This window comes from Cygnus atratus, chromosome 11 (genome assembly GCF_013377495.2).
Source record: "Cygnus atratus isolate AKBS03 ecotype Queensland, Australia chromosome 11, CAtr_DNAZoo_HiC_assembly, whole genome shotgun sequence".
In the NCBI taxonomy this organism is placed as follows: Eukaryota; Metazoa; Chordata; class Aves; order Anseriformes; family Anatidae; genus Cygnus; species Cygnus atratus.
In genome coordinates this window covers 20,259,095-20,285,389 of record NC_066372.1, presented here as the reverse complement: position 1 = coordinate 20,285,389, position 26,295 = coordinate 20,259,095, and the positions used below count along the sequence as shown (strand labels likewise).

The following is a 26,295-nucleotide window of genomic DNA, read 5'->3' as shown; positions in this document are numbered from 1 at the left end:
TACAATAAGGTCAGTTATAAGTTGTAGGCTTGATGGAGGAATCACTTGGTAAAATTACAAGGTCTGCGTTCTGCAGGTCAAGGTACATTGTCTCCTCTCCCTGAGAGGCTCTGATTCTATTAATAAGGTTTTAAAAACAAATACCGTACTTCAGGATCCACCGTATGAATATCAAGGATATTTATTATGATCCTCTGCTTTTGAAGTTATTTTCATGAAATAAGGAATATTCTTCTAAACACTATTCAAAAATCATGGATATGTACTGTGTCAGTTAATATTCACATGCCAATGCAGAAGGAAAACCAAACCTGTTCTTACAGATGAGAAAGCATTTCCAGAAGCATAAAGTAAGGCACTTAAACATCTTCAGTTAACTATTTTTTCAGAGCATCTGCTTCAGAAGGTTGCTCTTTTTCCAATTTCAGTTTGTTTTCTGCTGTAACTCCTAGAATTGCTTCAATATCTTGAATTGCCATCTGTAACAGATTCAAGGAATACAAGTTATTTAATGGGTATTATAATGAAATCCAGCAGCCAAAATGCACAGCTGGTAGTACTTGCCTTGAAAAGGTAACCAGTGTTACACAGGACAGGATGCAGCAAGTGAATTTACTATTACTTCGAACAGTTAGCACTAATAGTAAGTATGCACAAATCTTGGATAAATAAAAATATAATTCCTTGCAATCTGTAATTCTAATCAGCTAGCAGGTGCTTTATTTCACAAATGTAAATCATTGTTAACTCACTATGATTTCCCTTTTACATTTTTCTTCAGTGGTTGTTTTTCACTCCCTCAGATTGAAAAAAATGTTTGTTTTTCTGTAACATGTTGAAATTTAATTGTATGTTCTCTAAAACTGTCATTTCACAGTCTGCTTATCAGAGGAAAATACAGACAGAGTTAACACTGGAAAGAATCCAATATAAATTATGTTATGTGACTTAAGATAGGAATCTATAACACGTTGCTCCCCTTCACCTTTCTGCAAAATGCTTACAGACAAGATCTCAGAAACTTTTTTTTATAAAAAGGTCATACAGTTTAGCAAAAGAATTCCCTCTGGAAAATTTAGCTATTCTCTGGAATCAAAAAGCAGCATTGTAATGAGTGCTTGTTTCAGGGCATGGAGTTGGATTCGTGATTGCTTTACTGTCTCCTTTTGCCAGCAAGGTTGTCACAAAGGAGCTTCAGAGCAAATGTACGCATTCCTGGGGGAACGTTCCCAGTGCAATAAGCCCCAGCGCTTTGTCCTGCCTCCACAGGCACCCCCCTAGAGCAGCCTCTAGCACACAGGGATGGGCACTGTGGGCAGATTGAAAGAGCAGAGAAAAATTGGGAACAAAATTAACTTGTGAAATTGCTGGCATGTTGCAAGATGTGAACTAATGGACTAAGTACTCAGTGTCTGCCTGCTTACAAGAAATCAGTGTTAATAATCTAAGGAACTATTAGAAAATGAGAAGTTTGTTTCTAATTTAAGGTTCCTACCTTGACGGTGTCCCTTGAAAATAAAATAGACCATTTTGACAGAACTGTCTGAAGCAGCGCCAATGGCTCCTTTACTTCTTACAGAGGAAAATCAGGAAGATTGTATAACAAATAATTTCAAGCTAAAGTATGTCTCTTTTCAAATAAAAAGTTTCAAACTTAAATTTAACTAACAGGTTCATTGGGAGACTTACTATATTGACCTAGACACTGTAAAATACATACTGCTAACAATAAAAAAGGAATGGTTTAGCACTTGTTTATGATACAGCATGAGGTATTTTCAGCCCTTGTACAGAAATTAACCAGGATCGTTAGTTAATTAACACCTCACCTTAAAATTGGTCTCGCCTTGCATATTAGGTGCTGATATTTCTTGATGGATGATGAAGAGATTGCGAGCAAAGGTCATGAGGACCCCCTGGAGATCCTCTCCGATTGTTCTGTTAATGATATCCAAACAAATGAGTTTACCAATGATTCCCTTCACATGCTTAAAAACAATCGCCCTCTCATTTGTGTCTGTCTGGTGATGGAATTTAATGAGTATTTTCAATCTCACAAGGTGGCAATCTTCAGGGAGATATGAAAGATGAGGCTCCATTTTAACTTGTCAACAGAAAGGATTTGTGTAATAAATAATTTTTATTAATCAACAGCAGAAGTAAGCAGTAAGGTTTCAGCTATTCCAAGTAAAAGACTACCATTGAGTTAGGACTGAGACACTAGAGCACATTAAATCTCTGGATTACTTTGAAAGAACTGTTACTTCTGCCTACAATTTGTGAAAGACATCTGATAGGAATTTCAGCAGCATCAGTGTTTGTTAGGTTGTTGCAGCTTACTTAGAAGTACAAATTTTATCTTTTGGGGCTTTGGTTTCTCAGTGCTACATACAGACTCTCAATACGTACTATCTTATGGAACAGGATGTTGTGCTGAGGAAGAATGTTATAGAATCAGAATAGTTTGGGTTGGAAGGGACATTGAAGATCACCTAAGTCCAACCCCCTGCCATGGGCAGGGATGCCACCCATTATACCAGGTTGCTCCAAACCCCCATCCAGCCTGGCCTTGAACACTTCCAGGGATGGGGCATCCACAGCTTCTCTGGGCAACCTGTTCCAGTTCCTCACCACCCTCGATTTTGTCCTATACCTCATCTAAATCTACCCATTTTTAGTTTAAAGCCATTACCCCGTCCTATCACTACAGTCCCTGACAACGTCCCTCATTTGCTGACTAGAAGTGACAATATATCTCCAATGTTGTAAAATGGATGATATGGATATTTTAGGTATTTCAGTGACTTTATAACCTCGAACTGTTATATCTTGGAAAATATTTCCACATTAAATTGCATTGGAAAGCTAATGGAAGACAAATCTGGCATCAGATGGTGTGGGAAATACATGAGAGTATTCTAGTAAAATATTAATAACTGCCAATTCAAGCTGGCGATCCAGGAGGTGCCGTTACATTTTTTTACAAAGGGAGCAACTTCTGAGGTATCAATCTAAAGGAGTTAGCAAGAATTTAGGTAGGATGCAGTATCTCTAACATACAGACTTCATTTTCCAAGGTACACAGCTGATAATTAAAGTGAAATCACACCAATGGGTACAAGGCAATCCAGTAGTTCACAGACTCCAAAAAGGGCCAGTTACCAATGATTCTTTCTTCAGTTTCTCCCCATCTATCTTGCACAACTCTCATATTCAGTATATACCCATCCATGGACTCATTCTGTTTTAGCCTCACAAAAAAACTGATCCAATGAAAGACAGCTTTCTGCTGAGTTATTGAGCTAAATCAGCTCCCAGAGAGGTGTAAAAATACTAAAGACAATGCAAAAGAAAGGACAGGAGTGTGAAGGACTTCATAGTTGGTGTCCAAAAAAAGGAAAAAGCTTACCTTGCAGCATCAGTGAGCTGTTAGGAGAGTTTAGTGGCTTATGGAACACTTTCAAACACCTAAATCAGTTGTAATATATCTACAGTAACCATTTAAAAAGTCCTTGTTTAGTGATTTTGTTTCAAATTCATCTTACAGCTCAATCATACAGGCTGCCTACATTGTGACTGAAGGTAAGTGTAGTATACTATGGGAGTATCTGAGCTTTAAACAGATCTGGTTGGCTTGTTTACTGCCCACAGCCTCATCCACAAGAAGCTCAGTACAGGTGGAAGAACCAGAGCCCTAGAAACAATCTTTAGGATTCATTTAGTCCATGCCCTGTGCTAGGGCAGGATCAATGCTACTTATTTCATTCTGACAGAGGTTTGTCTCATCTATTACTAAACACCATCAATGATGACCTCACTGAAAAATCTAATTAGTGCTTCATTTTCGTTACTATCAAAATTTTTTCTTATGCTAAAACTGAACCTTTCTTGCTGGAACGTAAGTCCATTTCCTTTGTCTTACTAGCAAATACATGGAAAACAGATTTTTCCTTCCTGCAGAGGCTTCAGTTTTTATATTTTTAGCAGATATCGCTTCTGCCTCCTCCTTTTCCATTTAGTCTTTTGTTGTAATTCATACTTTCTAGACCTCTAAAACAGTTTCATTACCTCCCTCCAAATGAAAGGAGTTGTTTACCTGGAAGACATTGGAAGTACTTTTTTTTTTTTTTTTTTAAACCTTTTTTCCATAAGATTATGACACTGTTGATTTGTGGACAGTTTGTAGACCTCTGTAACTCTCAGATCCTTTTCTGCAAAACTAGTGTTCCTCATCTTCATTACTGCTAAGTGCAACTTCTTGTACCTGACTCCAATTGAACTTGATTCTATTTTGCAGTTTGTTTCTTCATTTTGTCAAAATAATTTTGAATTCTTTTCCTGCCCTCCAAAATACTTGCAGTGACGTCCAGTACTCAGGGAAGCTGATTTTCTTATCTAGGTCTTTAATGAAATAGCACCAGCATCAGAGGAATAGAGAGCAGACTGAGAACAGACCATTTCAGCCTGTCAGACATTATATCCTATTTTGGCAGTAAACTTTACATAAATTTTCTCTGAGGAGAGGTTTTCAGTCAGTGTATATGAAGTTTTTGCAGATTATGCTTTCTTGGACTTCTTAGGAGAGGTTCATATGTCTGAAGTATCACTAAACTATCAGACCTGCTGTTGTCTCTCTGACTGCTGTTGATCCCTTTGTGAAGAGCAATATAAAAGGCATTAAATTCTGACCGTTGCAGCATGTACAGTAAGGTTTTTCAAGATGTTGCCTGCAAAGTATGTCTGTGCTAATGTGTGCACTCTCACAGTTACATTGCTATTGACAGTGAATCTAGCTCTTAAAGCTAATTGCTGTATGCCTTCAGTCTGCAGTGCAGTCAGACTTTAATCTAAGCAGAGTCCTGTACGTTAATTTTTTTTATTACCAAAATGCTTAAAGCCTCCCAAAAACTTTTCAAAAGGACAATCTTATGCAAAGTCACTATGCTTGCTCGAACAGTAGGTGACAGTCACTGAACTTGTTTGTTGAGTGTGTGACGCTGAGATTGTTCATTTTCTGCACTTTTGTTAGAGCCCAAGGCAGCATACACCGTGGTGCCACTTTCTGCAGATCAACTGTGTTCCCAACTGTTTATCAGCCTATGTAACTGGCAGTGTATACTTACATCATTCCCAATCTGTATCGCTTCTGATCGTCATACAATATAAAAACTGTTCCCTGTTTTTCCTGTTAAATAGAAAGACAAATCAGTGTTAATTATTCCTAAAATAGTGATAATTATAATAAATAGATTGTACAGGGACAGTAAATTCATAGTCATATCTAAGAAAGACTAGTTTGGAATTGTTTGTGATGGATTACTGCTCAGTAAAGAAGATTGTTGCTCTACATATTGTACAGAATACAATACATTAACTTTATATAAATAGATTACATTCATCAGAGTCTATTTGATGGCAAATATTTTTGATTCAGTGCAATAGCAGATGGTCATAAGTACCTGAAAAACTATCCCTTTACAGTTATTTTATCAAGAGACAAGTTACCTTCTAAAAGCATTACACTAACTTAAATTGAAAGACATTGAAAATGTTTAGCTTTTCCTGTTCTTAAAGTTTGTACTTTGCCTTAGATACAAACAGGACATGAACTTTCATTAACCTCTGCTCTAGTTCATCATGGGCCTCATACTGGTGACAATGTGGTCCGCAGCAAAACTCAGTTGGATTTTTAGATGCACATGGCGCTGTGAGTGGTCTCATGAACAGGTGCCATCCCTGGGGAGGGTTTACTGACAAAATGTGTAAAACTCTGCATTTCCCAATGAAGCCCCGTGCCTTAGGATCTGAAATCTCTATCTGCTGTTCTGTCTTTCGTAACATCTTCTAAACCCTTTCACGTTTTATTATTTTCTTTGTATAATTCTGTTCATAAGCCTTAAGCATTTTATATTATCATTTTATATTATTATGGGTACAGAAATGTGTGAAATGGCCATATTATGGCCAAGTGCTCTCATGAAACTCTGTGCTAGCAGTGTCCTAAGTCCAAGCACAGCTCCTGTCTGACAGCCTTAATAGTTTTTACCCACAGAGCCACCCAAACAAACCAGCCAGGACAGCATTCTCTCTGTAGTCTCCAAGAGAGACACTGCCTCACTCTCTGTGGTGTAAAAAAAACGTGGTAATGCTCTTCATCCTTGGCTGCTTCCAGTCAGAAGCCAAAAAGCAGATGATGTATCTCAGTACTGCAGTTCTTCAAGACTCAAATCCCAGCTAAAGTAGGCTAAGTGTTATAATGTTAGCCTAATTTTTACAGGAACTGCTGAAGACTTTTATGCAATTTAGAGTTCATTAATTAGTATCATGAAAACAATTTAAAATCAATTCAATTCTGATTTACTCCTACAAGTCCTCTTGAGTATAACTCTAGAGCAAACACCTTGCTCTGTTTTTAGTCTAATAGAACACTTGAATGTTGTATTATGCTAAACAGTACACTTGAACTTTACATTGTGCTAAGTGGTTTCACCATATTAGAATTTACATACAAAAATTATGCAGAGCGAACATCACGTTTTCTAATCTTTCCTGCTTATACCTGGAGGTCAAATCCAACACCGTGAGCTTTACACATCTGGAGGAGAACATTATAGTAGATTACGGAAAGACTGGAGTGCCTCAGCTGACTGCTTGCTACTGCACAGCGGTTGCTTCCTGGAGAAGGCTGAAGAAAACAATACAAGATTCTCTGTTTTCATGACATTTTATAACAGAAACTAACAATTTTCTATCTAAATTAACAGTTTTTTCTCAGTTGCATTCATGTAAGCATGGAGTAAGACCATTGACTCCTTTTGGAGGATTCCCTGTTCATAGCAATATGCATTGAACATAGGCATTTCTATGCAGCAAAAGTAAATCCTTACCTTACACCGTGCATAAAACTGTTTATCATAGATGAAGTCTACAGAATTACTCTTTATGAGCCACATCTTGCCATTTTCACAACTTCAATGGCAGCTAAGCCCTGTGAAATCGTTCTAAGTGTCTATTGTCAGGACCCTCTGAATCCATCCTGCCCTGCAGAACGCTATGTTGTTCTAGAGCCAGCTCTTCTCGGTAGCAGAAATTCTAAGGTGAACAATATGTAGTTTCTGCCAAAGGATAAAAGGTTTTCAACAGTTTTTCTAAAGCCAAATTTCAAGTGGGTTTCTCCAAGACTGAGGATGTAATTCCTGTGAGTATCATTTTTCCAGTGAGTCTTTGAATAGACAGTGCCTCCAAGGAGCTATTCAGCTGATACCAGCAGAGTGCATGCTATGGATAAATTTCAGCGCAACATTTGAGTTTAAACTCTATCAATGCCCAAAATAATAGAGATGTTGCACTGCACAGAACTGAATAGAGCTGTTCTCCTAAAACGAGCCTTTCCTGTGATCTTTTAAATACTGGACTGTTTGTTCAGAGTGGGGATACTGCACATTGAAGCATGTAATTTACAGTATTTTTTCTAAAATGATATTTGTTTTGACATTGACTCATTTAAGTTGACATAGTTGAAATCCTTATATAATACATCTCTGCCTGAAAATTAATCATGTTTATAATATTCTGAGAATTAATAACACCCATTGCTCAAGTCATTAACTTAAAAAAGGAGCTTCCAAAATCTGTTCTCTGCAGTAGGGGACCACAAATAAATGAATGCTTGATAAAATAATCCAAGTAGCAGTTTAACAAGCGTAAACTTGAATGTGGCTGCAATAACACAGAACTATTGTTTAAGGGTTGGCATCAGGTTGATGAGGTGCTTATTTCAGCTACAAAGCATGCATACACATGCATAATGAACTGCCGTATGAATTATTAATGTGTTGCTTATTTAGCCTCATCTGTCTAGAAGATAATGTATCCTAACTATAATGAGTGATTGGTTTTGTACATAATTACAGTAGCAGCAGTATCTAGGAAATTTGTTCTTTCAAAGAAGGATTTCTAAAAATAAAATCAACACACAAACTGAGTTGCTGCTCCATTTTATCAAAATCAAACCTACTAGGATTGAGAATATATAATAAATTAAAAGGGACAGAATCATTATTAACATCATAATTTTACACAAAGTGTTTTACTTAATCATTCATTACAGATCATGTGCTGTAAAAGCATTTGTCTCTTGGTTTGTTTGTTTTTTTCCCTAAAGATACTTTCCAGACAGAACAGTATCTTTGTAGTTAACTCTTAAGGAGATAAAAACCTCAGAATTAAAGAAAGAAGAAAAATAAAGGATACGGTGACAATTTATGTTAATTCTGACAGAATTTTAATTAAAAAAAGTTGCTACTTGATTACTTTTCATTTCTAAAACTTGTACTACTGGGACTAATCATATCTAATTTACTTCTCTCCAACTAAAAGTGGTTGCTTGACAAGAACAATAGATCAAGAGCTCATTAACCTCTGAATTGCAGCTCCACGACATTTTTGGAGTGGTGCTACATTCCTGCTCTTTGTACGAAAAAAGGGAGTTGGGACTCTTCAGTCAGGATGTGTGAAACCAGCATCTGTCTTACATATATATATATATCTATGTACATATACGTGTGTTTCTTATTCTCTGACTTTTCTAAAGCCTTTTTTCCCTTTAAGAGGGACAGTGTAGGTTGAGAAGCCATATTAAGTCCTGCACCAATAACAAAACTAATATAACAGATCACCAAGCAAGAGTCATACGTTAGCCATGCTTCTGTGACAGTGTGTTTATATGGATTTCAGAGCAATACACAAATACCATCTTTTTTAAATTCATGTGTGCAGTACCCATGGAGAGCCCCAAGCGCACAACACGTGGCAGTGAGCGCGGGTGAATCTCACCTCTCAACAGAGGGCAGTAAGATCAAGCAGGGGAGACTTCAGGGCCTAGCTCTCTTGCCTTGCAGTGCAAACAGACGCCTCCCTTGGGCTTCTTAACTCTGGTCCAGAGAGAGCAAGCAACAGGGACTATGGCTGCATAATCCTGCTTAGGGAACTCACCTCAGTTAGGGCACTATGAGTTTTTCCTCCCTGTTCAAATGGCTGTGTCCATAATTAATTCTGAATATTAATACTGATTATTAACACCGAACAGTTAGATGGCTCCAGCGCTAAGCAGAACTGAATGAAGGTTCTGAGAACGAACATCTGGGTTTAACTCAAGTGAGAGCTGGGAGGGATTTATGTGTTCAGATCCTTCTGCGGTTATAGCCCTGATTGTTTCACCTTCAGCTTTGTGCACAAAGGCACAAAGCTGGGACAGAACTTCAGTGCTCTCACTTCTGACTCCCAATCAGAGCTCATGAGCTGAAGGCTCATATTTCTGCTTGACTGCTTTTAAGTAACTCCCATAGTCAGAGCAGTGCTTTCACCTCTTTCCTTTTCTTGCAACGTTTAACCAACAGAGAATTTTTTATAACTTGAAAGCTATGTAAAGTATTTAGAAGTTAGTTGCTACCACAATTCAATGTTTGATAAAAAAGGGATAAATAATCAGGTACCCCTAAACATCCAGAACCTTTCTTTTAATTTCTAATGTGATAGTATCCTGTTTACTTTATTAACCTTCTAAAATCTAAAAGTAGCAATTTTGTTATTGAGTTCCTTCAGAGAAGTGATCTAGGACAGATTTTAACTTTGCAGTAATTTATATTAATAATTTTATTTGTAAACAAATCACTGCTTACAGTTTTTGTCTCCTTATGCTGAGTACATTGGCTTTTCATTTTCTTTGATCCAAGAGGTACTTCAAAGAGGCTAGAGCGACAATCCAGGTTTCCATCTGTCACATACAACATGAGCTGAGTCAAGGCCAGCTGGTCACTATAGCAAAGGTCAAGGTCTGTTGCCCATACCTAATCAAACACAAACAGGTGCATTAAGAAACAGAACAAGAAAGGTGAAACCCAGCAATTGTCATCTATGCCTTAATTTTTGTGCATGCTGATAATGCATACTTATGGTTTCCTTGTGTTGGGGCATCACTTCCAAACTGGAACAATCACAATTCCTAAGTCATTTCAAAAAATAAATTCTCAGTGAAAACTGAAAGGCTAAAGAGAAAACAGCCACCTGTACTACCAAGATTTTAGCAAGAATTAGAAAAAGTAAATGGATAATTCTGTGATTCTGTTATTCTCCAGCCAGGGAACCCAGCCATGGGTGGCAGGTCTACTTCAAGGTGCAGGGGCAGCCTTGAGGCTGGCCTTGCAGCTAAAGTCACGGCCAGCCTCCAGTGCATGAGCAGCTGCATTCCTCAGCCTCTTGGGCTTCTGGGCACGCTCGGCATTTGCCAGTGCAGATGAATACAGGCAGGATGTTTGTGCCCAGCTCCCCAGGGGCTGAGGCTTGAAACCCAACTTTGCTCAGGGGGAGTTAAAGCACCATGTGGAGCCAGTCCAGTTATACCCAGGAAGTCTGTGCAAAAGCAGAAATCTAAACGATGCCTGGACCTACAGCTGCTACCCCAAACATGGCACATCCATCCTGTCTTACTACGTGCTATCACGTACAACAGAGAAGTTGTGGAGTCTCCTCCTTGGAGATCTTCACAAGCTGCCTGGACGTGGTCCTGGGCAACCTCTCTGGGTGGCCCTGCTTGGGCACCAGGTGGACCCAGAGGTGCCTCCAGCCTCAGCCGTTCCGTGGTTCTCTTTGCTGCACCGAGTCTGTGAAATCCCACGAGCCCAGTACTAACAACAACAATCAGCCCAAGAACCTGCGATATAACCACCACTTGATGGGTCGAATCCTCATTGCAGTGAGATAGGGAAGCACTGTGCCTCCTGCAGCTTCACTGAGCACAGAGGCAGCAAAGAAGCCCCTTGCAGGGGGGTAGCGTGCTCCCCTGTGGGTAGTATGGCCAGGTGGAAGGGATGCTCATCGCACTCACATGCAGGCAATGATAAAGCTCTCATATCCTCCATAGGATAAAGTCTCATATCCTCCATCTCATATTCTCCAGAGGATTTCAAAGCATTAAAGCCTGTGGAATTCATGCAAGATTTGTGGAGCCAGTCCACACCGAGGGCGTAGCAGAAGGAAGCACCATGGATTGCTCCTGCAAGGCTCCTTCGCCCCCAACAACCCGAGCATGGTTTTACCCATGAGTTTTTCCCTTTTAAAAAATGCTTGTGCCTACTACACCAACGAGAAATGTTAACGCACGCAAATATCTGCCCTACAGTGAACCCCTTTAAAACAAATCTAGCAGTGAATGACTTGAATAAGCCTTTGAATGTTAAATGGCATCATTATAAGGATATTAAGAGGTCAGGCAGTCAAGGCCTCTTGGTAAACTGGAGTTAATTTCTGAATCATATTCACATAGTAATGCCCTTTTTATAATGGTGAATAAATCACATCAGTAACAGTTGTTAATAACTAACTGCCAAGTATCTGTTGCTGTATTAAATATCCTATTTGTCAACTTAAATATTTCCTGCTGCATGGTATAAAATGCAAATTGGATGCAAATAGCTGGCTTTACTTAGTAATAGGGAATGTTCCCCAATTACAATGCTTAATTTTCTTCAATAATTTATTCTTTATCATCACTTCTGCAAGACAGGAAGGAACTTTCATATCAATTTGTACTTTTCCAGTATGTGCCAACCTTTCCAATAACTAAGTAGTAATTTTAAACCATGAATGCAGTAAAAGTGCTACATTAATTTCCATAAATATTATCAACAGATCAGTAACAGCAAAATGTGCCTTAAACCTTGTCTGAGCTGTATTTTGGATTCTCAGTCAAAGCTTTTCCCCCAGAAAGAGATGGCCAGGCTATGTGAGAAGAGTAGGGACAACTGAAAAGCCTGGACATCCAAGGACTGTTCACCAACTCAGGGAAAAATGAACTGGTCACTCTTACTCCAGACCCTGATACTACATCTGCATTGCTCTAGCCTCAAAGTCAATACTCACACTATCTGGGAGCTTTGTTGCTGCACGAGCAGAGGAGCAGAAGGCAAGTTAGGCTGCAAGTGGACCACAAAGTGGCTGAGATGCAAAACCCATGAAAGCTAACCAAAGATGTAGTGTGACAGTAGTGTATCTGCACTGTAAGTGGAAGGCTTGTGTTCTGGCAATGTGTAGAGAATGGGCTGGCATTTAACAGCAGATAAAGAATTAGAAAATGCAGCCTGGCAAACATAAATAGTCATTATCACAAACCAAATTCATTACACCCTGATAGAGACACAGATAAACCACACAGAACGTGGGATAGCACATATATTTTGCAAAAGTTACTCAACACGTCGCATATTGTCACTAACTAAAATTAAAGTCAATGGCATTGCTTTAATTTCAGATCTAGAGAAGAGTCCCATTAATTACTTGTGTGATACATTTCACTTAACCTGAACAAAAACCCAGCATGCCAACTTGGCTCTAACGCCCGACTGCACCTTCCTAGTCCCCAAGAAGGCACAGGGAGCCCTACAGGATGCCCCCTCCACAGGGACATAGCTCCAGCATCACCCCTGCCCAAGGAAGGGGCTATAGCACACAAGAGGAGAAAAACCTCTTAGCATGGTATATTTCAGGCTGCAAATTATAAGAATGGCCAAATTCCAGTTTGAGGAGTTTCTGTTCACTTTCAGAGTGCACCAGTTAGTTGCTTTGGACATGGCTTCATCATCTCAGTCTTGTACCACTGCCTACAAAACTAATGGCTCACATCAGCAGGGGGGTCTGATGGCCCTACTGTGTAAAAAAGGAAGGTGCCCTCCCCTATCCTGCCTGCTACTCTCTTCATTAATACCTACTTAAACATCAGTCACAGTTACATTCTACACTGGTAAATTCACCGTGGTTTTGGCTTTTTTAAATACTGGGTGTGGGTCTCCCCAGCCCCGAGCACAAAGGGGAGGAAGGCAAACATGGCTGCAAGCCACCTGTCCGCCTCCTCGCATTCTGGGCCGGAGCCGGAGGCTGAACCACCCCTACCGCAAGTTGAAGCAGCCAAATGGTCATTAACGTGTGCCAGCTGGGATCACCCCCAAGGATGCTTTTGCTGGCTCGGGAGTATTGCAGAACACTACACTGGAGCCATGTCCCTTTCTGCCCTGGATATGTCCCAGACCATCACTAAAGTGGGGAGAAAGAAGAAGGATCAGATGGCATGAGATTCCAGCTTTAACCTAGCAGGGGATTCCCTTTTGCCATGGAAATCCAGAAATAACCTTTAAATTCCCTTTGTACTGGTACAGAAACAGGAAAGGCACAGGGCCTGGGCAACTTTATGTTCGTGGGATACGAACAGGATAATTTTTTCCCCATTTTATTAGTACAAATGCAGGCCAGATCATTAGTAGCTAGCTGACTGAATTCTTCAGTGGAACAATTTCCAAGTCCCATTCAGTTTCTGAAGGTCATAAGTGTTCTTTGCAAATTGTACCAATCAACATCAAGCAACATTTCCTGTAGTCTCAAGCAAGGATGGAAGTTCAGCAGGCCTGAGTTTGGCTGGTGGAGCCGTGTGAAGACAATTGCTATGCAGCTGCTTATAGTGCTCTTATTCTGGAACTAGGCAGTGGACATCTGTTTGCTGGCTTTATCAGTCTGGCACCTTTCACCAATAATATATCAATATATATTCCAAAATGGAAAGGGGTAGCTCATTATATCATACTAAACACATGTTGACCATATCAAAGTTAGCAGGTGTCCCCTGAGTGTAATGACCTAAAATTAATTGTAATAAACAAAGAAAAAAGCACCAGAATCCTTTATATCTGCATCTAAAGAATTCTAATTAGGTGGGCTCAATAGTTGATGACTTCTCATTTTCTGTGGAGAAGTTACCAGACTCATGCCAAACTCACATATTTCCACTGCTTTGCAAGTGTTGTTTTACATGCAGAGACTAAGCTAAATCAGTACAGCTGGAGCTGCCATCAACTGCAGACATGGAGAAGAGCATAAAGTGAGAAAAACATCTAAGGTTAGAGTAAGAATGGAGTAGAGTTTCACATCATATATACATAAGCAACTCGGGCAATATAACTTAAACATACCTATTGCTCTTTCTTCTGCTTCTTTTGCCATACTACAATGTCAGAGCATGGGAAGCTCTCAGCTTGGCTGCTCCTTCCAGTTCTGCAGTCCTGATGCCGCTGGCCAGGCTTAATGAAGCATCACGCAGGGTGTGAGCAAAGAGGTAGGCACAGAAAAGAAGCATGGTGGAGAAGAAAGCAGCATTAATAACGGTGGCACCGATCACCCCAAAAAGAGAAACGACTCCTCAGCTGAAAGAATAGGCTCTGTGAAGGACGCAGGAGACTTTCGTAGCAGAGCTGATGCCACAGCTGGCTCCTCCCGCAGCTCAGAGGCAGAGCACTGGGTGAGGAGGAAGGAGTACCATTTACAGACCTCCAGCACTGCTCCCCACCATCACTGGTATCGGATTGAAGGCTTCGCCCGTGTGTTCACTGGTTCCCTGCATGCTTTGTAGCACTAGATTGTACATGGCAAAGGAAAGGGCACTCATCGTTCCTGACCACTCACAACTGGGAGAAGGAGCTCAGGCAGGCTATTAATGTCTGTGCAAACAGTGAAATGTTAAAACAGCTGAAAAGGAAAAACAGTTGATACAAATGTCAGGGAAGGAAAGGTAAGAGTGAAACTACATGAGGTCTGCAGAAAAAACTACACAGCATCAGATAACAGAAGTGAAGAACAGATCTTGATGTAGTTTCTACCACTCCGTAGGCTTACAGCAGAGCAAGGAAAAATGTTTTCCAGCAGGGTTTCAGTATCAAAGGGAGGGCTATCCTCTCAGCTCAGCACTGATGGAGCTGTGAAACAAGCAGGACGTGACATTTCCAGCAGACAACTAAAAAATCTACTCATAGGGATGTGAGCCTACTGAAATCTATTAAAGGCTTTTCACTTTGTCTCAGAACTTAGAGTAGTAGCTGTTACTGCAGCCTATCAAAAAAACAAACAAGCAAAAAAAAACCACAAAAACCATTTCTTAGAAACATCAACCCATCTCCGCCTTTGTGGCATTTAGTCTTTAAAGCAGTCCAACAGCTCCACAGAGCTAGCACAGGCAGAACAGAAGACATAGCAGACTTGCTTCTTAGTTTAGGCTGTTCTCTGAACAGGCTAGAAAGTTTGTTTAGGTTCAACTCTAATACCATCTTCTGGACTGCAACAAGTTTTCCTTCAAAGTTATATAAAACGAGTGCCAAACGCTTCTAGAATGCCTTGAAAGTCTGAGCTGGGGCTTTGTGTGTGTGTGTGTGTTTTAATGAATATATTTCCACAGTTTATAAAGCAACGTCTGTAGAGGTCAGGCAATTAATAACCAGCTGAATTATCATTTCCTCCAGTAAATCAGAAGCCATCAGAAGCAGGCCTGTGCAAAGTTCAAGTTTAAGTAAAGCTAAAAGAGTGATAGAATCATAAAAATTAACAAATAGCTAATACTTCAGTCCATCCTCATTATCTGAGGATATACACTACGTGCATTTATGCAATCACAGGTATTTAACATCACATCCTTACATGACTGCATGGCAAACAGCATAACATACACGATTTTAACCTGAGACTTTGGGATTTTCAGGACACTTATGTGTTCAGAAATCAAACTGGAACAGAGCCCGCTTGTGAAGTCTAGAACTGATATTTGATTTTCAAACAACAAATGAAAGTTCAAAGGTAATCAGATCTGTGTTTTTATACTGACTTAGACTCAAAAAGGAAAAGTAGAGGCGCTAGGTAAGATTTTAGATCCCAAAACATAGATTAGGACTTTCCAGAATCCTGCCACTGGATAAAAACCAGTTAGAAATATATCCTACAAGCCTTGCTGGCTATTTGTCCAAGGAAATATGATCAAGTCTGGAATTGCTCCCTTTTACACAGGCTGCCAAGTGCTGCCAGGAGACGCTCTCCTGAAGCATGCGCAGCTGACGAGCCTTCGCTTCGTGGTAGAGACATCTCAAGTGAGCAGAGTCACAATTATAGTGTAATTCTTTACTACTACCATAAAAATGCTTCAGCTTTAAAACATAAACTTGAGAAGGGAAGGAAACATAAATTCTTAAACAGTTACTAAATTATAGCTTTTCTTTCTCCAGTATAATTGTTTTATCTGCATCTAGTATTGATGTCTGCATTATTGTAAAGAGCGCACCTGCTATTTTTAAAGAAGTGGTTGAATGACACTGTAAAAATGTCAATTAGTAAAATATTAATGCTACTTGGGTGTTGAAAATAGAGCTTCTTTTATGACTTTTAAAATTCACAACAGAATTGATTATTTCGGCTGCAATCACAGACAGGATCTTAACCGGCTGCCATCTCGTGGCAGCTGCTGGGATGGTCTGGTGCTGGCTGAAAACTTCAATTTTAGGGCCCAGAAACTGGCCCTAAACTCTATCCTGCTGAATTCAGGACTGGAAGAGGGTTCATGAGAAAACCGTGGCTCTTGTTTGAAAATAACACTGATACATTCTGTAGGGAAACACTGGGAATAATTTTAGGATGCACACGTGAATACAGAAGAAGGCATCCCACCAAAAGCATCCCTCAAAGCATTACCTAAATTATAGCGACAGAGCTGACCGATGGGCTAAGAGAGGTCTGTAAGGTCTGCTCCAGTTCCCTCTTCCCAACCCCAGACCTGCCCACGGGGCTGAGGCCGTCAGCCCTGACGCCTCCTCAGGACCCTTTTATGCCAGGACTGAGCAGGCTGGATGGGGGTGAGAACACCCAGCTGGGCCACCCCAGCTCTTCGTAGTGCCAAGATTTCTCTTTCATGGGCATTCAAGAAGATATTATCCTTTTCTTCCCTGGTAAACAACTTAACCCAGCGCTCTCACTAACACTGCAAAAGGTGTGGGGCTGTGCAATCTATGAGACCAATGAAAAAGGTGACTTATGACCCCGCTTCTCCAAATTATCTGTCCACAAATCCATGGATGTAAGTTTATGCATTCAAGCAGTCCCACTCAATTAAATGGACTTATCTAGGTGCAACTCCTTGTCAAGATGGGATCTGAGAAGCATTCAGTCAATACTGTGCAGGACTTCACTTCAAAGGGTCAAGGCCTTGCTCTTAGAGATCAGTTCTGGAGAACTGAGCGGGAATCAGAAGCGACTCAGTCCGAGTTAAGCACCGAATGTTTCTCCTCTGTGTTTCTCCCCAAGACACTGAGAACGGCGTGGCTCCACCTGCCTTCCCCTAGGGAGCAAGCTGCAGATGCTGATAACCGAGGTGGAAGCGGATGCTGGAGGGGAGCGGAGCAGCTCACCATGCCCCAGCTTTCTCAGCCCCTCGCACTGCTGCCGGGCCCTCGCAGCCAGGAGGCCGGTGGCAGCCAGCATGTAGTCCCGAGGATGCCTTCACCTGCTCGCCCCCACGGAGCGCTCTGGGGCAGACAGAGCAGAGAGGCGATGCCACCAGCAGCAGGCTCTGCCTCGCCATGATGGAGAAGTTCAGCTCCCTCCCCTCACGCTTTAGCTGTACAAAACCCAAACAACGGCGTGCTACAAGTGAAGTGCAATGTGCAGGAGACTGCAGCGCGGGTGTGCAGACTATCTGCCAGGGGTTAGATCCTCCCACAGGCCCTACAGTGCTGTGGTTGCAAACTGCGACCTCCTGCAGTTCTGTCATAACCCAAGGAAGAGCTGGGCAGCACCCCTCTTGTCTCCTGTTAGTCAGACAGACAGCAAAAACTGCAAGAGAGTAAAGATACTGCCGTGTCTGTGACACACACAAAGCTCTACCCTCACCCAGACAGGGATTACTGTCTCATTTCTACACTCCTTCCAGCTTTCCCTTGGAATTGCCTGTAGGACAGACATGCACTGTTACTTATCCATCATGCAGAGTCTGTTTGCTTCTATCGCTCCACGGGGACACAATATCACAACAACACGTAGAAGGAAACAATATGTTGAAGGAACATACTCTCTAACAGTAGCAGTCTTAAAAATATAAGCAATACCTTGTTGTTCATATCAAATTTAATTTTATGCCTATAAACATGGTATATAGATTTTTAAAGGCTTTCAGAATGGAGAGCCTGAAACTCAAATACATGTGTATCTGCTCCAGAGCCCCCTTTGCCCAAGCACACGGGGTCCGTACGTGTGAGGACAGGTGCTGCTGCATGTGCCTGCTCAGTCCGCAAAGGCAGAAATATGTTTTCACTTATTTGGCCCTTCACATTTCTTAAAGAGTTGTATTTATGTTGCATGTAACTTTATGAAGGTTTCAGGGATTTTTAAGTATTTAAATACTCAGACTGTACTGGTAACAGATGTTCAATGATATATTTAATTTTTAGTTTTACTGAAAATATCATGTATCAGTTGATATTTTCCATAAAATATAACTCTGAAAGAATGCCTAAGTATACTATACTTCCAGGGAAATGTATCTGAGCCTTTCAGCTACTGCATTAAAACGGGCGCTTCTGAAATTAGTGAGCAAATGTTCTTAGAGTCTAATAGGATTTCTTGTTTGCCAAAAAAATAGTGCTTTCAGGAGCACAATCTTTTGTGTAATCTCTCTCTCACAAGACAGATGGCATCATTAATTGCCTCTATATCTAGTTAAATTTAAAAACCTGTGCTTAAATAATGTTAAAGTTGTCATACATGCTGACAAACAGGAAATATTAAGGTAGAATCAATTGGAAACACGGGAAGAAAACCAAGACAGAACAAACGGGAATAATGAGACCACAAGAAACACTGATTGATTTAATATGTCCTTGTTCATGCCAGGAAATGTCACAACCTTAATAATTTAGGGAGCATTTCTACATTTTGGTGAACTCCTGGCTTGAGTGAACCAATTGGCAAAACTCCTATTGACTTCAGTGGGTGAGAATGTCATCCCTTAATCTTTTTAAAGCAACTTTACATGGAAGTTGTCCAATATGGCTTATCCACAGTTCTAATTGCAATGCTTGTGTAAATACGTTTTGGGAGTCAAATGTAACTGTGATCTGTATTTCAAAGGTAACCTTATTCTGATTCTCTGGTTTACCACAGCCACCCTACAGTGGTATCAGTTACCAAAAGTCTGATTTTAAGCCTTCTCTGTGCTTAAAATGGAATACAATTATCACAGCACTGCCAAAGAGCCAGCTTTTGCCAATAGATACCATATGCTAACTCTTGGGTTTTAAATACAAGCCCTGTGTTTAGAGCCTTTTCTCACACCATACAAGCTGTGATTTTCAGCTGCCTAGGAGAAACTGACACCCAAACGGATTCAAGTGCATGTAGCCACACCATGTTTTGAAAGTCCAGCCATCCCAGCTTATCCCATTAAATAGAGGCACGTTCCCTTTTACAGTTAAACAGTCTTTAAACAGTGAGGTTGCTAACTGAGGATTCTAGAAAACAACAAACTTGCTCAGAGAAGTAGATGAGTGCACATGCAATGGCAAAAGACCTAAAAAACAGGGAAATATATTGGGAATACAAGTAATCGAGACTTGACGCTGAGATCTTGAATTGGCATCTGCATGCAAATACTAATTTTGAATTTGTACGATTGTACCTAGTAAGCTCAATGACACTATCCATCACTAACAACAGCAATTTTACTTTCTTTTAAAAATAACTCATCTTCTTTAGTCTTCAAACACAAGGCCACTACCTGAATGCTCTGCTTCTTCACCCAGAATTTGCTTTATTTTTTTCTAGCATTATGCTTTAAGTTTGTACACTTAATACTCAACCTTATTGGCCAATACCAACCAAACTCGCAAGAAGGTAAAACTCTTATATATTAATATCCCATGAGATTCCTAGGATAGTTGGATAGAGGAAAGAGACCTTACTGGTGACCTTACAATGGAAAAGGCTGCAAGGTAAGTTCAGCTGGAGGACACACGTGGGAACTTAAATTCAAGGTATGAATCTATCAGCTATCTTGTACCAGCTCAGAGACAGTAACTCCTGACCCAGGGCTGTAACTTTTTGAGACATGGTAACTGGACTGCTTCCCATTATCTGTTCTCTACTTAAATTAGCCACTATACTGTAAACCAAGCCATTCACCACTACCATCCTATTTGGCATAAGAATTGTCAATATCACTTCTTTCTTAGATTCATCCTCAAACTGTAACTGCATTGTTATAGAGACATTGGTTAATTCAAAAAGTACAATCCCTCTTTTTTTTTTATATATATTACTTTTTGCAGAGCAAAACACGAAAGATTCAGAACATTTTGAAACTAAAATGCACCATGTGGTCTTACCCATGAGACCATCATCTGTAACTACCAGCTTAATGCAGAATGCACTTATTTTAGGAAAAAAAAAGTCAGTGGAAGAAATTCAAATATTATTTTCTTATCATTCGGCTTTGAAAGAAACCCTTCAGGCTTTGTTGAGTTGTTTCTCTTCAGGCTGACGTAGAAGGTTCCTCAGGTCCACCTGGCAGATCAGGTCTAAATTTTATGTTACTGTTAAAATAACCACATATGGTCTATGTACCTCCACAGGCCTCACCACTGAGAAATAAAATGTTTAAAAGGGCAAAGCTTTCTCCTGACTATTGTTTGGAGTCAAGTCGGAAAGCAGGCATTTCTTGATCTCAGAGGGACGTTATGAAGTAATGTATCTGCCCCACTCACCTGCTGCTCCATTGTTTGTGGATGACTGAAAGTCACAAAATCAACTGAGAAGTAACCAAGCACTCCTTTCGATTTACAGGTTTCTCCAATTTTTAAGCAGAGTGAATTAAGAACTGCTGGATCAACAGAACACTGTGGAATGGTAGTGCCAGATGATCGCAAAGGTCCATCAGCATGGAGCTGGTCTCCAGACGACACTATTGTTATCTCGCCTGTCGGCTCTATCAGCATATCCACTGTAAGGTTTGTGACATTTTCTGAGAACGGGAAGGCTTCTATCACACCACCTAGTAAGAAATGAATTAGCTGTTAAGCTAGTAATCAAATTCACATACGATGCTCTTCAGAGTGCACAGAATGAAACCATCCAGCTCCTATTGTGCTCAGACATTGCAGGGAGGACTGCTATGGAGACAGCGCAAGTAAATAAATGTAATGTGAGCAGCATAGCTAGGACCCATGAATCTCTTAGAAAAGAAAGAGATCTCAGCTACTATAGCACCGAACAGTTCAACCAGTGGCTTTTGATCTGCAGATGCTTTGCAAGCAGTTCTGAACTTGAACTATATCACACATCTGACGGGAGGAGTATGCTTTTGGGTAATATGAATGAACCCTGGACTGTCCTGCAGCACAGCCAAATGCCGGGGCCAGAACAGCAGTGAAACGGCAGTGTCGGGACCTCCGGGGAGTGGTGTCTCCTGCTGGGAGCTGCTCTTGGAGATTCCCATCCATACAATGGTCTGAGATACGTAGTCTGCCTTTTGGTATTCACCCACACACGGAACTTGGTATGTAGATGGGAATGCTGGAAAAGCTGACAACTCCTAGCATGGTTGTCCATAGGAAAATCACAAAGAAATTTGCTTAGCATTCTGGGTTTGTATTTTTAGTGCATATAATGCCATAACTCATTTAGTTAGGACAAATTAATATGTAATGAAAACTGGTACTCTGTATGTTACATGGCATTGTTTTTCCCAAAAATATGTTCCAAGCTTTGAATCGCCATTATCTCTTCCACACGTGAAGAGATGCATGAAACATGGATATCCATTATATACAATATGAAACAGTGGCACAGCAGGATGGAGTTACCACAGCAATTTACTACCCAAGCACAAACACTGCATCTTTTCAATCTAAAAACTGGCATACAAATATAGGATGTTAACATATCTGGAGAAAGCCCCCTCACAGAGTCCCTGATTTGCAGTGATTAGAAGATGGTTTTACCTGCACTGCCTGTTATGGACAAACCTGGGCTCTCTTCTGAGCTCCCCACCAGCTGGATACTGGTCAGCTCTGATGCAGGTGCCATGATGGAGTTAACGCAGGAAGCCCCGGTGAGCTCTCAGCACCGTGAGAGAACAAAACTTCCAGCTCTCAGATTGGAACTTATTAATGTTCCTTTAGCTGGAGGGCAAGAAAGAGCATGGCAACAGTCTAACTAGGCGTCTGTAACAATGGACTGTAAAGGACAATAAGGCACTGCATTACTGATCCTCAGCAGTGATACCACCTGCTTGAAAAGCAAAAACTGGGGGGAAAGCTCAGCTTTTCTCCAGGCCTGACTTTATGCAATATATGTAGCACCCTGAGTTTACATACAGCTTGCATCCTAGTCTTATGGGAGAGAAAACCGACTCGCAGATGTTTGCTCACCAACAGCCAAAGATGAAATATTCTTATACTTACCTGTGTGCAAACTCACATGTTAACATCCTCTAAAGAAGTTCTTTGCCAAATGTGACAGCCTCCAGTACAGAAACCCGGGATTAAGGAGTTGGTGCTTATTGAGTTAGAATTATATAACAAGGATAAACCAGAATTAATATAGGTTAAATGCTTGGATAGGATATATGAATGATAGAATAGCTGCCTATAATTCATTCGTAAATGAACATTTGAAGCATAATGGAGAAATAAAAGGAGATAAATATTTAAATGGGCCCAAGATTAACAAGAATATGGCATACAATATGGTATAATTACTCCTTATAACATTTAACAGCGACTTTGCAGTCTTATTTACCTTGACTAAGAAATGTTTGGAGGAATTTTTCCCATGTAGGGAATCGTTTCTCATTGACTGGCTGTACGTGCTGTGCTAAAAGGCCCGGCAGCTCCTGGGAGATCTTCACCAAAGCTGGCTCCTGCAGAAACAAATTAAATAGAACCACAAGCAATTTTACTACAGAAATGAAAACTGCTTGTGGGGTGATTAAAAACCAGGCCTCCAACAGGCAAAAAAAAAAAAAAATGTGGTTACTGTTTACCCACAGTCAGGAAGCCTTTTTTAATTTTTCTACTTACTACTCTTCCCTCCTATTGAAAATTTTCCTTCTCTGAAAGACAATTCCACCCCCCACCTTCAGTACAGCATCTATTTCATTATAATTTATATCAATAATTTGATCTGGCAACTGAAAATGCTAAGCACTTGGTAACTGCTTAGTGATCAATACCAGCAGTCAATAACTTCTACATTGTTTATATTTTGAATCTGAGCATATTGAAATAGTCACATATACCAGAAATACTTTTATGGACTCTATGTTTGAGCTGTTATATAACACAAACAGCCTCTAGTCACACAAAAAAAGGGGGGGGGAGTAGAGGAATAATCAACCACAAGTGTTTTTAAAATGGGAGACATTCTTATTGCACTCCCCAGTCTGTAACAAATTCAGAAGTGTATTAGTGCCTCTATCTTTGGTAGAATTTGATTAGTTGTATTATAGGAGATAAACAAGCTTTTTCCTAGTTTCAAGTTCTTTACTATATTATTACACACACAAAACAACCCCATTAAATACAGAAACTAACTGCATTGCTTTTACTGTTCAAAAATGTCCCAGAAGTACACGATCATATAAAGTGCAAGGACCCTGACTCTATTGCTTCAGGCTCCTTTCCTTGCTGCTTCATAAGCATTCTCCTGCTTCCCCTGGGTCTCTTTGCTTCTGTTTTACATTCTCTCCCTCCAGCATCCAGTGCTTCAGAAGATGACCAACTGTCCACTGATCTTGGCAATGTCCTAAGCCACAATCATATTATTGGGAGCTCTGGAGGAACACGATAAAACCTTATGGCTAACATCTAGAATAAGAAAAAAAATAAATCTATTTTTCCAGATAAGTGAATTTGAAGAGATGGGTTTTGTCATGAAAAACATGATGTAACGTAACCAAAAATACAAATTCAAAATCAGCGTACTGTGATTTACCTAGTAAAATGAGAAGGACCATGGGCCAATAATTGGGGTGTCAACTCCACATATGGGAGACCTAGGTACATCTTGTTCCTCTATGTGATCAGCCCGGTGAGACTTTGGAAAAGTGACTTTCTTTCTGTGCCTCAGCTGTCCAGCCACAAAAGGGGGATAATTGCTGTGCCCTACCTAGATCATGTGGAATTGAGGAAAAAATGCATGAAAATATTGAGGTGCTTAGGTATGACAGTGATCTAGGCTACGTGAGCTCCTGTCATATAAGGAGAAAAGTATGTTGTTGACTTTAAACATCTCAGAAAAAAAATGTTTAAAAATGGTTTGAGTCAGCGTATCAACATCCTGCAAAACATAAACTTAACCTTATGGCAAAAACAAAGGACTATATAAAAAGCAAGATTCAGGTTCAGAATTTACCCAGAGTTGGGTCCTACCTGATAGCTTCCTTCCAAAACAAATCTGTAACTAGCAATTTTGGGTTTTGATAGCTCAGCTGACTAAAACAACAGAAAAGTGAGCAAATATCAGTTGGCCTTGTCTTGGTTTGTATTTGTGTTGAAATATTGCTAAGCCAAGAAGTCACAAGATCAGGTGGTTTGTTACACAATGAAAATAAATAAGAGCTTTGGAGAGAGAATCTGAGCCATGATGAATGTCATGGAGCTGCTGACCTACAAATCAGTTTGCACCTGTCAGTGCATTCAGCAATACCTCTGTCACACCGAGTCTCATCCCTGAGATCTAATTGCATTGAGCAATTTAAACAGAAATCTAAAAACAAACAAACAAAAGAAGAGGTATGCCATGGTCGCCTGAAAGCTTTTGATGAATTACAGGGGGAAAAAAATAAAAATAATCCCTGCTGGATGCGTAGAAGCATTTGAGAGTGCTGTGACCAAGCCTGTATAAATAAAAATTAAACAATGGCTATGTGAACTGGGCCACAATTTCCCACTGCAACAATTTTGAGGGACATTAGGGCAGCCATGCCAATTCCACGGAGCAGTGCTGGGGACAGGTGTGACTCCTTTTAGCCAGAGTTGTTTTTATGCATCACACACTGCCGCGAAAGAAAGCTCCCTAAACTGGGTGCTAAATCAAGCAGAACTTCCAAACTCCGAAGAGAAACTTAACTGGCTCGTAAGTGGAGGCTGCTGGCAAGACACAGAGCCCGTTCACCTCACCTGCACGCAGAGGAACATCATGTGCCACTACGGCCTGTCCATGAGGGACATCAGACAGGCAAGACTCCTGTGGCACTTCCTCAATGGACCCAGTGTTGCTTGCTTAAATAAGGTGAAATAGCATGGGAAGGGGTCATCAGCTCAGGATAAACGCCTGTTAGGGCCGTGGGGATGCCCATCGCCAGGCTCAGGAGCACCTTGCAGTTCAAAGCACCCTCTGTACTAGCTGACTGCAAAGGCTGCACGCATCAGAACCAACCGCCTTACTGGAAGAAGATGGGGGCTTTTACAGAAATAACTGATTCAAGAAAATCTGAGAAATGTTCTTGAGAGATCAGACCCAACCTAACAGTGCTTTTACCAAGGAACGCCTAGATAATCCAGGTGTTCACACAAGGAAGATAAGCGACCGCTTTTTCAGGATCAGCACCTGGAATTCTAGCTGAAGTTTTTTTGCAACTGTAAGCTCTAAAAAGGCAATAATCCTGATTATAGGGAGTTTTACTAGGCAAATTCAAGCCCAGATCCAACATTCAGTCATGGAGTCAAACCTTTTAAAAGGATCAGTGCTCTGTAGGCTAATTTCATTTAAATTGGACGGTATCTCCAGCAGAGCTTACCAATGTTTTCTCTCTTGATGTGGCCCAAAACAATTCAGAATCACAGGCTCGATGTAAACAGGGAGCGTTTGTCCAAATCTTTCAGCTGATTTTTCTTAGCACAAGTAAAAAATGAGCAGCCTAAATGCTGTTTACATCATGTAGAAACCTTTAAATCTGTCCAAATGTTTTGCACCTTTTTATAATGCTGAATGCGCATTAAAAAATTACACGTTCTCTCTGAATCCAAAAGTTTCTTGCCCTCCTGCATGCCGAATTTTAGAAGGCTTTTTTAAAATAGTAGTTGCAACAAAAAATAGGACCAAATGTGGCATATGCTGAAGGAAATCTTCTCGAGAAAGATCAGTCAACAAAGAAAAGCCTGTTGAGAATATAAGTAAATAAATAGAAAGAAGAAATAGAGTTAGAAATAGGAAGAAAGACCTGGGGACAGAAAGAGGCTGCAAAGCAGAATGCATGAGAAAGTCCTGGGGCTTTTTAGCTAAAAATCAGATTGAAAGGAAATTATTTAGACCTTGCAAGCAAACAGAGTGAAGAAAGTAACTTCCAAGTAAGTAAAGCTGACTGGGCCAGAGAAGAACAAAATCAGCAGACAGATCCTCAGCAAAACAAACTGCCATAGCTTTGCTGAAGTCAATGAAGCTATG

The 26,295-nt window shown here is 40.5% G+C and overlaps 1 protein-coding gene across 1 annotated transcript in view; it reads right to left on the bottom strand.

Annotated features, from left to right (window-relative positions):
* Positions 1–290: 290 nt before the first annotated feature.
* The window catches only part of IQCH (IQ motif containing H), a 69,193-nt gene continuing 43,188 nt past the window's right edge, over positions 291–26,295 (bottom strand). The window contains exons 15-21 of the mRNA XM_035569421.2: positions 22,648–22,768; positions 20,613–20,899; positions 9,681–9,848; positions 6,560–6,685; positions 5,124–5,185; positions 1,830–1,938; positions 291–479 (exon numbers count right to left, since the gene is read on the bottom strand). Of these exons, the coding sequence (XP_035425314.2) occupies positions 378–479; positions 1,830–1,938; positions 5,124–5,185; positions 6,560–6,685; positions 9,681–9,848; positions 20,613–20,899; positions 22,648–22,768 (975 nt within the window). The 3' untranslated portion in view covers positions 291–377. The remainder of the gene's footprint in view (positions 480–1,829; positions 1,939–5,123; positions 5,186–6,559; positions 6,686–9,680; positions 9,849–20,612; positions 20,900–22,647; positions 22,769–26,295) is intronic.